At 43.7% G+C, this 16,140-nt stretch overlaps 1 protein-coding gene and 1 long non-coding RNA gene across 2 annotated transcripts; both read right to left on the bottom strand.

Annotated features, from left to right (window-relative positions):
* Window positions 1-3,910: 3,910 nt before the first annotated feature.
* On the bottom strand, window positions 3,911-4,967 carry LOC112573591. The gene is made up of 2 exons (XR_003101261.1): window positions 4,312-4,967; window positions 3,911-4,268 (listed from the first exon to the last, which is right to left on the bottom strand). It is a non-coding gene; the product is annotated as an uncharacterized LOC112573591 (long non-coding RNA).
* Window positions 4,968-6,459: 1,492 nt separating this feature from the next.
* Window positions 6,460-6,780, bottom strand: LOC112574515 (protein PLANT CADMIUM RESISTANCE 3-like). Its single transcript, XM_025255642.1, has one exon. The coding sequence runs from the start codon at window positions 6,778-6,780 to the stop codon at window positions 6,460-6,462; it is 321 nt and encodes a 106-aa protein (XP_025111427.1).
* Window positions 6,781-16,140: the final 9,360 nt, after the last annotated feature.

Below are 16,140 nucleotides of genomic sequence, written 5' to 3'. Positions count from 1 at the left end.
AATATTTGTGATCTACCACCTTCTGTTCAAATGCGTTTTCTGATGACGATTTGTGTAGTTCACAATAGTTAGCATACAGAGCATACCAAACATTCTGACCATAGTCAACATACCAAACACGCTGGACATGCCACATACTAAACATACCGTTGTTATTGTAACGCGGTGTGTACATTCCTATATTTTTATTGCTGTGATGTCTTGTTTGCATAATACTACGGCTCCAGGTGAGCCACTCTGTTTTTATTTAACAAATTTTTCTATCTTTTACCGATTTTCAGTTGATGTATTGTTGCTACAACTAGTCTATAAACACTTTTCTTTAGGCAACAGTATCTTTACTACAGGAGTGAGGCAGGCGGTGTAGAGGTGTGTTAGGTGGGCTGTGTGGCAGTGTGTGTAGTATATTGTATAAAGGCAGTAGAAGCAACAGATTTTGTACATATTGTAAGAAATAAGTAATGGAAGTATACCTAATATTGTATGATGCAAAAGAGGCAGTATATATACATTTGCTAAAGAGGCAGCAGAGGCAGTATATCTAGTATATAGTGTGAAGGGAGTAATGGCAGCATATCTACATACATATATACATTATATTGTGTAAAGGCAATAGAGGTGATACATGTAGATCTAAATGTATATTCAGTGTATTGTATGAGGCAGTATACACAGTATTAAGGTAATAGATACTGTATAAATTGTAAGCAAGTAGTAGAGGAAGTATATACAGTGTATTGTATGAGGCAATAGAGGCAGTATATATCTCTTGTATAGAGGCAGTATAGGCAATGCTTCTACAGTATACTGTATGAAAGAGGTCCTTTACATTTCATGTGTATATTTATATTAAGACACTACATATAAAATATTATATATAATATATACTGAGTGCTCTAAATAAAATACTGTACATCTATAGTACTGATTGAGCATGAGAATGAGAGAAAGTGCAATAAACATGAAGTTCATTCAATAAACAAACCTCCAACAAATATTGATATTTCTGAAAACTGCACTTGCCTGTACTTTGTACAGTCGGTACTGAGAACAAGGGGAAGAAGATAGAGAAAAGAACAAAGACGAAGGTTGAAAAAGCAGCCAACAGGACATACATGCCTCAGAGCAAGGGAAAGAACTTGTAACATTGGTGGCGCATAGTGACTGTTGTGATAGCCTCCCTTGTCAGGTGAAGCAGGCTGCCCCTCCAGCCTCTTGTGGTGAATTCAGTCATTGCTGCCTCTGGCAATCTCTCATCGGCACTGAGCAGTTTTCATAGTACTGTGCGCAGTCAAGACACGTGACTTTCACAGTGAGCCTCAATGTGATGGCTTTATTGGCATGGACAAAGATGTTCAGAGAGAAATTCTCACTGGACAAAGTCGCTTTCACTTTCACCTGCTCTTGCTGATATCTGGACATTGGACAGGCCGACAGCTTGTCTGAACATGGAAAATTGTGTTCTCTCTCTTTTTCTTTGTGTGTGTGAGAGAGATAGAGAAAGTCAAAGAGAGGGCTATTCATAAAACTTGTCATTAAATTATTATATCTCTTCTTTTATCTTTCTATATTAAAACCAATTGTGTTTGTTTTGTTTCTATAAATATAAATTGTTTTGATGATGGCAAACACATGACAGTAACATTTAAAGGCAGTAGGAAGAACATCACTTGACACATTTGTATGTTGCCTCTACAAGGATTTATTTCCTGTAAGACAAACATTTGTTGTGTCACAGCTGTGACGATACTTCTTAACAGTTACACTGACACTGCCAACCTTCACTACTGACAAGGCTGTCTCTGTCTCTGCCTCTGTTATTTAGCAAACAATGTCTTCCAGTGCAACATACTTGTTACAGTTGACAGTGTGACAGTGTCTTGACTAACCCTGACTCTACTTGTTAGAGCTGACAGTGTGACAGTGTCTTGACGCTAGTTGTTACAGCTGACAGTGTGACAGTGTGTGAGTCCATTTGTTAGAGCTGACAGCGTGACAGTGTCTTGACGCTAGTTGTTACAGCTGACAGTGTCAGTGTCTTGACTAACTCTGACTATACTTGTTAGAGCTGACAGTGTGATGACAGTGTCTTGACGCTAGCTGTTACAGCTGACAGTGTAAGTGTTACAGCTGACAGTGTAAGTGTTAGAGCTGACAGTGTGACAGTGTCTTGACTCTATTTGTTAGAGCTGACAGTGTGACAGTGTCTTGACTCTATTTGTTAGAGCTGACAGTGTGATGACAGTGTCTTGACTCTACTTGTTACAGCTGACAGTGTCAGTGGCAGTGTCTTGTTGCTACCTGCTGTACAATTTTCTTCTTACGAGTTTTTACTTATCGTCAATTATCGTCGGGAAAGGAGAGAATACAGTAAATACGAAAGCTTCTACTGTGTTTTATTGATCATTATGACCACTGACAACACATGAGAGATGTTTACCATCCACCTTTACTGTCCCTACTGTCTACTTGTCATCTCTGTACCTTGCTTTGTCTCCCTACAGACAGCACTGAGTGGTTACAGCCGCCCCCTTCCCACCCCACCCACAAGTGTCCGCTGTGACAAACAGCGGTTATGTTCTACGCATGCGCTGACTAATTGAGGAAGTAGCCTAATTAAGCTGGGCTATCTTTTTGTGACCATTCTTGTCCTGAATAGGTTTGTCCCACCTTTCCTCATCCCACCCCAACGATTTTTTTCTTGAAAAGCTTGCCCCCACTATTGACCTCATCAAAGTGCGACTGGTTGTGGTGGAGGTTGTTTTCCCTTCCTTGTGCTGTTTAGTAAACAACGATATGTAAAGGTAGCTGTTTCCTACCCAAAGGGCTGCAGAGACCAGAAATCTGTAAGTGGTTCATCGTGTCAATGATAAAGATCTGCAAGGGGTTGTGACTATAGCAGAAATCACTACCACAGCCCACGGAAGGTGACTCCCTCGTTTTGACATATTTTACTTATTGTGATAACCCACGCACCCGGTAAATGCCGGGTAGGCATGTGTTTTCCACACAATCCAGGCACCTATCTTCTGGGAAGGCAGCAAAGAGTTCTCAGGTCACAAGTCCTGACCTCCAGACAATAGCGCCTCCCTACTCTGCTCCTTCTCTCCTTCTGCGCCATCCAATCTTGCCATTACAAGTGTAACATTCAGTCTCGCCATTAACATCCAATCTTGCCATTACAAGTGTAACATTCAGTCTCGCCATTAACATCCAATCATGCCATTACAAGTGTAACATTCAGTCTCGCCATTAACATCCAATCTTGCCATTACAAGTGTAACATTCAGTCTCGCCATTAACATCCAATCTTGCCATTACAAGTGTAACATTCAGTCTCGCCATTAACATCCAATCTTGCCATTACAAGTGTAACATTCAGTCTCGCCATTAACATCCAATCATGCCATTACAAGTGTAACATTCAGTCTCGCCATTAACATCCAATCTTGCCATTACAAGTGTAACATTCAGTCTCGCCATTAACATCCAATCTTGCCATTACAAGTGTAACATTCAGTCTCGCCATTAACATCCAATCTTGCCATTACAAGTGTAACATTCAGTCTCGCCATTAACATCCAATCTTGCCATTACAAGTGTAACATTCAGTCTCGCCATTAACATCCAATCTTGCCATTACAAGTGTAACATTCAGTCTCGCCATTAACATCCAATCATGCCATTACAAGTGTAACATTCAGTCTCGCCATTAACATCCAATCTTGCCATTACAAGTGTAACATTCAGTCTCGCCATTAACACCCAATCATGCCATTACAAGTGTAACATCCAGTCTCGCCATTAACATCCGATCATGCCATTACAAGTGTAACATTCAGTCTCGCCATTAACACCCGATCTCGCCACTAACAGCAAGCATCAGTCAAGAAAAGACAGAAGTCAGTGATAACGACTCGCAAAGCACGGCTTTAATGAATGAAGGAAGATGTGAAGTTGACTGACACGAGGACAAAGTCGACACAAGACTTGATGTCAGTGGCGCCATGTGCCAAGGACAAGCTGGTCATCTGGGCGAGGGTTACATGAAAACATGTTTTCTTTCATCTTCTTTCAACCCGTATTTAACTGTTTTTAACCTGAAACCATCTTTTCTTTTGTTTTCAAGAGCTGAGACTAGTGAGTGACTGAGTGAGACTAAACAAGTGTCAACCATGCAGCCAATGTCCCTCAGATTGTTGGTCTCTGACATCACGCAGCTTGTGACGGTGTCTTGTGACAGTGTCATTATACAGCAGGTTGTAGACCTTATAGAATTGTGACAGTGTCATTATACAGCAGGTTGTAGACCTTATAGAATTGTGACAGTGTCTTGTGACAGTGTTTTGTGACAGTGTCATTATACAGCAGGTTGTACACCTTATAGAATTGTGACAGTGTCTTGTGACAGTGTTTTGTGACAGTGTCATTATACAGCAGGTTGTACACCTTATAGAACTGTGACAGTGTCTTGTGACAGTGTTTTGTGACAGTGTCATTATACAGCAGGTTGTACACCTTATAGAATTGTGACAGTGTCTTGTGACAGTGTTTTGTGACAGTGTCATTATACAGCAGGTTGTACACCTTATAGAATTGTGACAGTGTCTTGTGACAGTGTTTTGTGACAGTGTCATTATACAGCAGATTGCAGACCCTAGAGAATTGGGACTGACATGACTAAGCGGTCTCCAGGTGTCAGGATGTCGAATTGTCACAATGTGTAAAAACAGGATAGGCTGTGACACTGTCAATACACAGAGGTCTGCAGATGTCAGGATGTTAAGTTGTGTCACTGTCATCACTCAGCAGTCTACAGATGTCGGGATGTTAAGTTGTGTCACTGTCATCACTCAGCAGTCTACAGATGTCAGGATGTGAAGTTGTGTCGCTGTCATCACTCAGCAGTCTACAAATGTCATGATGTTAAGTTGTGTCACTGTCATCACTCAGCAGTCTACAGACGTCAGGATGTTGTGTCACTGTCATCACTCAGCAGTCTACAGACGTCAGGATGTTGTGTCACTGTCATCACTCAGCAGTCTACAGATGTCAGGATGTTGTGTCACTGTCATCACTCAGCAGTCTACAGATGTCAGGATGTTGTGTCACTGTCATCACTCAGCAGTCTACAGATGTCAGGATGTTGTGTCACTGTCATCACTCAGCAGTCTGCAGATGTCAGGATGTTGTGTCACTGTCATCACTCAGCAGTCTACAGATGTCAGGATGTTAAGTTGTGTCACTGTCATCACTCAGCAGTCTACAGATGTCAGGATGTGAAGTTGTGTCGCTGTCATCACTCAGCAGTCTACAAATGTCATGATGTTAAGTTGTGTCACTGTCATCACTCAGCAGTCTACAGACGTCAGGATGTTGTGTCACTGTCATCACTCAGCAGTCTACAGATGTCAGGATGTTGTGTCACTGTCATCACTCAGCAGTCTACAGATGTCAGGATGTTGTGTCACTGTCATCACTCAGCAGTCTGCAGATGTCAGGATGTTGTGTCACTGTCATCACTCAGCAGTCTACAAATGTCAGGATGTTAAGTTGTGTCACTGTCATCACTCAGCAGTCTACAGATGTCAGGATGTTGTGTCACTGTCATCACTCAGCAGTCTGCAGATGTCAGGATGTTGTGTCACTGTCATCACTCAGCAGTCTGCAGATGTCAAGCTGCCGACTCATTTGGCTGTTGCCCTGAATTAAATGACGAGGCTAAAAATATACCAGAGGTAGACAAGCATCTTGGTCTTGCTACAGAGTGTGATGTGAGTGGAAGACCTGTTACATAATGAAAGAATGAAGAGAAGAGCCCATTACACAACACTGCATGAATCAATTACATCAAGGGGGGAGTCTACATGTATCCATTCATCATCTGAAGACTTAAGCACCTTAGTAATCAGTAATCAGCAATCAACAGGCATGAACTCGTCAGATTGATGACAGTGCGGAGCAGATTGCAGCTCTGTAGACAATATACACAACTTAGCGCTGTACACAGTTCATAAACAATAACAAAGTAGAATACCGACACTAAACATAAACCCCAGTCATCATCTTCAAGCCGTCAATCCAACATTAACATTGGATAATTCTAGCCCAGAACGATAAATAAATAGGATTAAAGATATCTAATAATACATAAGGATATGAAGCGGATTGTCTCCACAGATCACTTCCTGATGATGACAATCTTCTGACTTCCTGCTGATGACAATCTTCTTACTGTCTGATGATGACAATCTTCTGACTTCCTGATGACGACAATTTTCTTACTGTCTGATGATGACAATCTTCTTACTGTCTGATGATGACAATCTTCTTACTGTCTGATGATGACAATCTTCTTACTGTCTGATGATGACAATCTTCTGACTTCCTGATGATGACGACAATCTTCTTACTGTCTGATGATGACAATCTTCTGACTTCCTGATGATGACAATCTTCTTACTGTCTGATGATGACAATCCGCTCGCTGGGTGTCTCGACTTCTTGCGCCTCCTGTACGAGGGCACAGAAGTGACAGAAGAGGATGGTGAGGAGGTCGGAGCAGCAGTCGCCCGGGATGCCGGAGTTGTCGCGGACCTTGCCTCGCACCGACAGCAGGGCGGCGATGTTGACGACGGGCACGAAGTAGAGGAGGCCGCACAGACAACACGACTCGCCCACAGCCTCGGCGTTCTTGCCGAAGGTGTAGCACGGCACGAAGTAGGTGATGATGCAGATGCCGAAGTTGTCAAAGCAGCCACACAGACCGTGCTTCCACATGATGCGCTGATGCGGGTGGGACAGTAGGGTGGTGAGTGGTGTGCGGGTGATCAACAGATGTTAGAACAGATGGCGCTGTCTTCCTCAAACACTTGATGCCACGCGCTGAGGCTGGATCACACCTTAAAGTGTCGATAGGCAATCAGGTGCTGTGGTGCTGGCAAACTGTAAAACATGTAACAATACAACGATGATAAACCATAATATTTTCGTAATCTGACTTTAATGTCTACACACTGTCACGTGTCTCAGCACAGGATACACAGCGTCTACACACTGTCACGTGTCTCAGCACAGGATACACAGCGTCTACACACTGTCACGTGTCTCAATACAGGGTACACAGCGTCTACCTGCCGTCACATAACGCAACACAGGATTCACACACCGTCTACACACTGTCACGTGTCTCAGTGTGACTTCTACAAACACTCACGTGACGTATGTCCTACTTCACTCTAGCATCACCGCCTGCCGTGGAAGCTGCATAACTGTATTTATCCTACTAGAAGCCGCGCGGTATTTATACAAGGGTGGTAGGGTGTATCTCACGGGTACTGACTCAGGGGTATTGCAAGTAGGGTGTGACAATGCACTAGACAAGATAGACAAGTGGGTCAGCTGCTATCACGCCATTGGGCAAGACAGACAAGCAGAGCAGAGTTCGCTCGACTCCGTTGGTGACTGGCATGGAGACAGATAACATCGAGGAATAGATGATAAATGAATGCAGATAATACTTCAATGAAAATTATCAAACTATCTCCAACAATAACGGATAGTCTCTACCCCCTCTCACCTTTGTGTGTGCCCCCTGTGGCTTAACTTGTGACTTTACTTGTGACTTTACTTGTGGGCTTACTTCTGACTTTACTTGTGGCTTTACCTGTGACTGTCCCCGTTGCACACCTGCTTTAAAGGGATTGTAAAGGCAAAATAAAACTGCTTACAATGGCGTACAGAGCAGATAAATGTGAATCTCGTCTATTTATATGTGTGTTCATGTGGACAACGTTGAAGGTTTTTAGTAGAATGTTGTGTTTTATAACAGAAATTACACGGGACTCTTTTTTTGCTTCCACGAAGTCTCGTTCTCCGTCACGTGACCCTATGACGTGTGGTTTCCATGGTGACAACCATGCCTCGAGAACGTGCTGCACCCGACTGCCACGAAAAGATGGAAAAGATTAAAATTGTCTTGTCATCAGTTTCCGACAGACAGAGCTTACAAGCCTGACACACAGAGTGCGTCATAGAGTAAACAGATGACGTCAAATCTTCGCAATGCTACAGACACTTCCTGTCAGAGACTGACGTCACAATAAGACTCTGACGTCACAACAAGACTCTGACGTCACAAGGAGACTCGTCTGCTTGACCATCTCGGGAAGCTATCGCGGTTACTCGGCGGAAGGACACAAAGGTCGATTTCACTGGATTTTTTCAATGTTTATAAACATCGGCAACCGACATAGTGCTAATAAGTGTAATTAGTGACAAACGAATCCTTTAGTTCTCCTATGTCGCTCTCGTGCTCTGTAATTGTAACTAAATATAGTTTTGAAACGTTTGACCGTCGCCAGAGCCTTATCACAAGCCTTGAGTATCCCTTTAACTCCCATTCACACACACTCCACATCCCCCACTCGCTATCCCCTACCTCAAACACAAGAAAGAGCAAGAGATGGAGGGAAGGAAGCAGACAACACCTCAGAAATGGAAGAGCGCCGCACTGTCTGGCCAATGGACAAGCTAACAAAGTATGGAAACATAAGCTGGTCAAAAATCACATTCAGGTCCCACAGAAGTGTTGGCCACGCCTACAAGCTGAGTGACCTTTCGCCCCCATAGTTTCCTGCTGTACGTCACAAAGTCACTGCCACTCACTTCACTAGCAGTGCATTTCTTTCTACTGGTCAAAGAAGGGGTCAAGCTGGTTCACATGCATATGTAAAATACTTCAAGGTATATTTGAGCTGGTACTATGTATAGTATTATATAGAGAGAATATAGAGAGGAGGCAGCCAACGACATCATCGGATGATCGTCGTTTTCATCTGTTGAAGTCGGTAACAACTTTTTGTTTCCTAGTGTCAGCTGTGTAACAATATTCTGTTCAACTGTCATAGAGACATGACAGCATCAACAACACAGGAGGAGCAACTGGCGCTGATTGTAGCCACCAGGAAATATTTGCTTCCCCTTGTAAGTGGCGAATTACTTCCCCCTTGATACTGGCTAGTCCCTGCTCTCCTGACACTGACTAGTACTAGCTAGTCTCTTCTCTCATGACACTGACTAGTACTAGCTAGTCTCTTCTCTCCTGACACTGACTAGTACTAGCTAGTCTCTTCTCTCCTGACACTGACTAGTACTAGCCAGTCTCTTCTCTCCTGACACTGACTAGTACTAGCTAGTCTCTTCTCTCATGACACTGACTAGTACTAGCTAGTCTCTTCTCTCCTGACACTGACTAGTACTAGCTAGTCTCTTCTGTCCTGACACTGACTAGTACTAGCTAGTCTCTTCTCTCATGACACTGACTAGTACTAGCTAGTCTCTTCTCTCATGACACTGACTAGTACTAGCTAGTCTCTTCTCTCATGACACTGACTAGTACTAGCTAGTCTCTTCTCTCCTGACACTGACTAGTACTAGCTAGTCTCTTCTGTCCTGACACTGACTAGTACTAGCTAGTCTCTTCTCTCCTGACACTGACTAGTACTAGCTAGTCTCTTCTGTCCTGACACTGACTAGTACTAGCTAGTCTCTTCTCTCCTGACACTGACTAGTACTAGCTAGTCCCTTCTCTCATGACACTGACTAGTACTAGCTAGTCTCTTCTCTCCTGACACTGACTAGTACTAGCTAGTCTCTTCTCTCCTGACACTGACTAGTACTAGCTAGTCTCTTCTCTCCTGACACTGACTAGTACTAGCTAGTCCCTTCTCTCATGACACTGACTAGTACTAGCTAGTCTCTTCTCTCATGACACTGACTAGTACTAGCTAGTCTCTTCTCTCATGACACTGACTAGTACTAGCCAGTCTCTTCTCTCCTGACACTGACTAGTACTAGCTAGTCTCTTCTCTCATGACACTGACTAGTACTAGCTAGTCTCTTCTCTCCTGACACTGACTAGTACTAGCTAGTCTCTTCTGTCCTGACACTGACTAGTACTAGCTAGTCTCTTCTCTCATGACACTGACTAGTACTAGCTAGTCTCTTCTCTCATGACACTGACTAGTCTCTTCTCTCATGACACTGACTAGTACTAGCTAGTCTCTTCTCTCCTGACACTGACTAGTACTAGCTAGTCTCTTCTGTCCTGACACTGACTAGTACTAGCTAGTCTCTTCTCTCATGACACTGACTAGTACTAGCTAGTCTCTTCTCTCCTGACACTGACTAGTACTAGCTAGTCCCTTCTCTCATGACACTGACTAGTACTAGCTAGTCTCTTCTCTCATGACACTGACTAGTACTAGCTAGTCTCTTCTCTCCTGACACTGACTAGTACTAGCTAGTCTCTTCTCTCCTGACACTGACTAGTACTAGCTAGTCCCTTCTCTCATGACACTGACTAGTACTAGCTAGTCTCTTCTCTCCTGACACTGACTAGTACTAGCTAGTACCTTCTCTCATGACACTGACTAGTACTAGCCAGCAGGGCCGTGCTTAGGGGCAGGCGGACGAGGCATCTGCCTAAGGCCCCGCGCTTCAAGGGGCCCTGACGCTTTTGATTGACCTATTGACGAACGTTACAAATAAATTAATCGTAGGCTTCTGTTGTAATGTGTTGTAGTGTGCTGTCAATCATAAAAGACGAGATATCCCTGAGGAAAAAAATGACTTTAGATCACAACTAAAACCGTGTGATCGTGGCGTGAGGGCCCCGCACATGCCCTTTGCCTCGGGCCCCGCGGGGGCTAAGAACGGGCCTGCTAGCCAGTCTCTTTTCTCATGACACTGACCAGTACTAGCTAGTCTCTTCTCATCTGACACTGACTAGTACTAGCCAGTCCCTTCTCATCTGACACTGACTAGTACTAGCTAGTCTCTTCTCATCTGACATCTGACTAGCTAATGAGTGAGAGACAGCGTTGATGTCACAGGTGCTTTGGGTTTACAAGAGTTGATGTTTACACAACTAGTATGAATAACCAGCAACAAACAAAGATGTCAAATGACCCTGCGCAGCAGGATATAAAGGAATTGCTTACCACACTTTAGTTACACAATCAGGACAGTAGCTATGTAGCACCAGGCCCTGTGTATCTCAGGTGTGGAGCAGCATGTAGCTATGTGTAGCAAGCCTCTCATCACCTGTTAGCCAACAGCAGACTAGAGGGTCCCACAGGTGTCAAGGCGAGAAAGATTTCGTGAGACTATTTTAGGCGCCATCGCAACTATTGTCGGCACTGGGAAGTCACGTGACACTGACTGAACTTTCCAATGTAGTCAGCGACATGACTTGTGACTGCCTCATGATTGCCTACACACTTATGTGTAGATATAGTCCTCGTCACATGCTCCGGGTGGGGAGGGAGGCGTGTTTGGGCCTACAGAATGTTTGTACACACAGTACTGGAAGACAGAGTGTTTGTACACAGTATACTTGTACATACGGTACTGGAACAGACAGAGTGTTTGTACACAGTATACTTGTACATACGGTACTGGAACAGACAGAGTGTTTGTACACAGTATACTTGTACATACGGTACTGGAACAGACAGAGTGTTTGTACACAGTATACTTGTACACACAGTACTGGAACAGACAGTGTTTGTACACAGTATACTTGTACACACAGTAGTGGCACAGAGTGTTTGTACACACAGTACTGGAAGACAGAGTGTTTGTACACAGTATACTTGTACATACGGTACTGGAACAGACAGAGTGTTTGTACACACAGTATACTTGTACATACGGTACTGGAACAGACAGAGTGTTTGTACACAGTATACTTGTACACACAGTACTGGAACAGACAGTGTTTGTACACACAGTATACTTGTACACACAGTAGTGGCACAGAGTGTTTGTACACACAGTATACTTGTACACACAGTACTGAACAGACAGAGTGTTTGTGCACACAGTATACTTGTACACACAGTACTGGAAGACAGAGTGTTTGTACACAGTATACTTGTACATATGGTACTGGAACAGACAGAGTGTTTGTACACACAGTATACTTGTACATACGGTACTGGAACAGACAGAGTGTTTGTACACACAGTATACTTGTACACACAGTACTGGAACAGACAGTGTTTGTACACAGTATACTTGTACACACAGTAGTGGCACAGAGTGTTTGTACACACAGTATACTTGTACACACAGTACTGCAACAGACAGAGTGTTTGTACACACAGTATACTTGTACACACAGTACTGGAACAGACAAAGTGTTTGTACACAGTATACTTGTACACACAGTACTGGAACAGACAGTGTTTGTACACACTGTATACTTATACACACAGTACTGGAACAGACAGAGTGTTTGTACACAGTATACTTGTACACACAGTAGTGGTACAGAGTGTTTGTACACAGTATACTTGTACACACAGTAGTGGCACAGAGTGTTTGTACACACAGTATACTTGTACACACAGTACTGGAACAGACAAAGTGTTTGTACACAGTATACTTGTACACACAGTAGTCGCACAGACAGTGTTTGTACACAGTATACTTGTACACACAGTACTGGAACAGACAGTGTTTGTACACACTGTATACTTATACACACAGTACTGGAACAGACAGAGTGTTTGTACACACAGTATACTTGTACACACAGTAGTGGCACAGACACAATGTTTGTACACACAGTATACTTATACACAGTACTGCCACAGACACAATGTTTGTACACACAGTATACTTGTACACACAGTACTGGAACAGATACAATGTTTGTACATACAGTATACTTATACACACAGTACTGCCACAGACACAATGTTTGTACACACAGTACTGGAACAGACAGAGTGTTTGTACACACAGTATACTTGTACACACAGTAGTCGCACAGACAGTGTTTGTACACAGTATACTTGTACACACAGTACTGCCACAGACACAATGTTTGTACACACTGTATACTTATACACACAGTACTGGAACAGACAGAGTGTTTGTACACACAGTATACTTGTACACACAGTACTGGAACAGATACAATGTTTGTACATACAGTATACTTATACACACAGTACTGCCACAGACACAATGTTTGTACACACAGTATACTTATACACACAGTACTGCCACAGACACAATGTTTGTACACACAGTATACTTATACACACAGTACTGGAACAGACAGAGTGTTTGTACACACTGTATACTTATACACAGTACTGCCACAGACACAATGTTTGTACACACTGTATACTTATACACAGTACTGCCACAGACACAATGTTTGTACACACTGTATACTTATACACACAGTACTGGAACAGACAGAGTGTTTGTACACACAGTATACTTGTACACACAGTACTGGAACAGATACAATGTTTGTACATACAGTATACTTATACACACAGTACTGCCACAGACACAATGTTTGTACACACTGTATACTTATACACAGTACTGCCACAGACACAATGTTTGTACACACAGTAGTGGCATGAAGTACCCGAAGCAAACTGTTGAGTGTGCAGGCGATGACCAAGACAGGAAAAAGGGTGAGAGGTCGGGTTCAAGGACTCTGGCCTCAGTTACTTCAATCGTCTCCAAGCTGTAAACAACGATCACAGACCAGAGAGAGGGAGACAAGTAGCACACCACGTGTAGACCTAGAGGCCGATGTATGATAACATTTGTTCACAGCATGTAGCAGCTGTCCTACCAACATCCGAGTCACGCCATGGTTGTATTAAGAGCGCAGATGACAGTGAACACGTCATGTTAGTACACCACTCACAACACTGCCAGCAGTCAACACCAATTAGTGTACTACGTCATGTTAGTACACCACTCACAACACTGCCAGCAGTCAACACCAATCAGTGTACTACGTCATGTTAGTACACCATTCACAACACTGCCAGCAGTCAACACAATCGTGTACTACGTCATGTAGTACACCATTCAAACACTGCGCAGCAGTCAACACCAATTAGTGTACTACGTCATGTTAGTACACCATTCACAACACTGCCAGCAGTCAACACCAATCAGTGTACTACGTCATGTTAGTACACCATTCACAACACTGCCAGCAGTCAACACCAATTAGTGTACTACGTCATGTTAGTACAGCATTCACAACACTGCCAGCAGTCAACACCAATTAGTGTACTACGTCATGTTAGTACACCAATCACAACACTGCCAGCAGTCAACACCAATCTGTGTACTACGTCACGCTAACAGTGAACACGTCACGTTAGTACACCATTCACAACACTGCCAGCAGTCAACACCAATTAGTGTACTACGTCATGTTAGTACACCATTCACAACACTGCCAGCAGTCAACACCAATTAGTGTACTACGTCATGTTAGTACACCATTCACAACACTGCCAGCAGTCAACACCAATCAGAGAGAAAAGCCAAAGTTCAGATTGTTGTGACGCTGACTGCATTTCTCGTGGTTGTGACAAACGTACTTTAGCACGAGAACTGCTGACTCAGCATCTTAATAACGAGAACTGTCGCTGTGATTGGTGTTGACGGCTGGCAGTGTTGTGAATGCTGTACTAGCGTGACGTAGCAGACTAACAGCGTGTCGTAGTACACTGTTAGCGACGCTCGTTGATCGCAGGTGCGAATCGTATAGTTAACGGCTTGGTTTGGGAGGCTGGTGTTTACAGGTTAGGTTTATGTCACCTGTGTCTACTGATGCCTGCTAAGCACACAAACCGTTGAGGCTGGTCTTTAACAAACTGTTGACTCACTGGTTCAAACCCACAAAACGTAGGACCACAGTAAACCACGTGACACACACGAAGGTGCAACAGCAGAGTAAAGCTTCAGGTGCATCGATACAACCTTGTGAAGAACACTGACTGGAGGCTTTTTCAGTGCCAGTGGTTTTTTTCCCCAGGCAGACTGATGTCAGCATTAAATAAGTGTCGACTGGTCTGACAGGTAAGTGTTCTTTCTGAGTAAAACGTTGACTTTGTGCGCGGAACAGGGAGGAGGAGGAGGCGGAGGCGGAGGAGGAGCAGGAGGAGGAGGAGGACAGAAAGTGGAGTGGAACTGAAGGCTACTCACGTGTCCCCTTCCAGCGGCCTGTCTGCTTGGCCCTCTACTTGTCTCTGTGCACATCATGGATCCGCCCTCTCACGTGCAGCGCGTGATGCACCAGCGACTTCCGTCTTGTTAGGGTGCAACGATTTGTGGTGGTGTCGGTGTAGGTATGTAGAGCCTAGCAATACTACAGCCTCCTTCCCTGTCCTGGCTCGTGTTCAACACTTCGTTGTGTTGGGGCGGCTGACAAATATCAACAACAAGGCAAACATCACATGACACATTGGTGCTTCTCTCTCAAGGTGGAATTGTAGAGTGTGCTTCGCCAGTACACATCGATAACTTATCAGGACTTCAGGTCATAAGAGTTTGCTGCACATTTCTGTAGAAATCAGCGGTTTTCACAAAAGCCAAACTTTAGAAACTGTGGTCTCTGTATTTAGTGACACACAAACTTCCCCGTAAATACTGTTGTACTAAACCGATGGACTGAATAAGAGAAAAGAGATGTCCGAGTCCTCCAAGGCCACCAGACAAAAGTAACTGTGAGATCGAGCAGTCCTACAGGGAGAGGTCGAGAGAGCTGTACATAGTGTGAAAGTCACCTGGCAATCACAACTTCCCAGCTGAGCTAACGGGCAGAAATGAAATGACAAAAAGCAGAAAAAAAAACAACAAACAAACGAAAAAAATCCTCGCTATTGTTTGTCAGAGAATATTTGGAACACAAAGAGAGACTTAAAGAGTAGACGCAGTCATAGTTGTCGCCATACCACTTCCGGTTTGTGGTTGATTAACGTTTAATTAATAACAAACTTTTGACTGCCTGAACCATGCCGAGCATTCCAGACTTTTCAAATGCCCTTAAGTGGGCGAAATTGTAGAAGAGAAACTGATGATGCAGCAGGTGTTTAGTCATGGTTAGTCTGAAGACAGACTGTTGCTCTGCTGACCGTTCCTCGGGGGATGTTGGGGATGTTGGGGGATGTTGCGGATGATGGACTACTCTCAGCATGGCTTGACTGGGAGAAGAGTTGTTGAATGATGGTTTCATAGTTTTCAAGCTGTTCAGTGTTTTCATTCTTTGTGAGAGATATAACTAGCGATTGCATTTATTTTTTG

The sequence above is a fragment of the Pomacea canaliculata genome, linkage group LG10, assembly GCF_003073045.1.
Source record: "Pomacea canaliculata isolate SZHN2017 linkage group LG10, ASM307304v1, whole genome shotgun sequence".
Taxonomy (NCBI): domain Eukaryota; kingdom Metazoa; phylum Mollusca; class Gastropoda; order Architaenioglossa; family Ampullariidae; genus Pomacea; species Pomacea canaliculata.
Note: the sequence above shows the minus strand (reverse complement) of the source record. Positions and strands in the feature narration are given on the sequence as shown.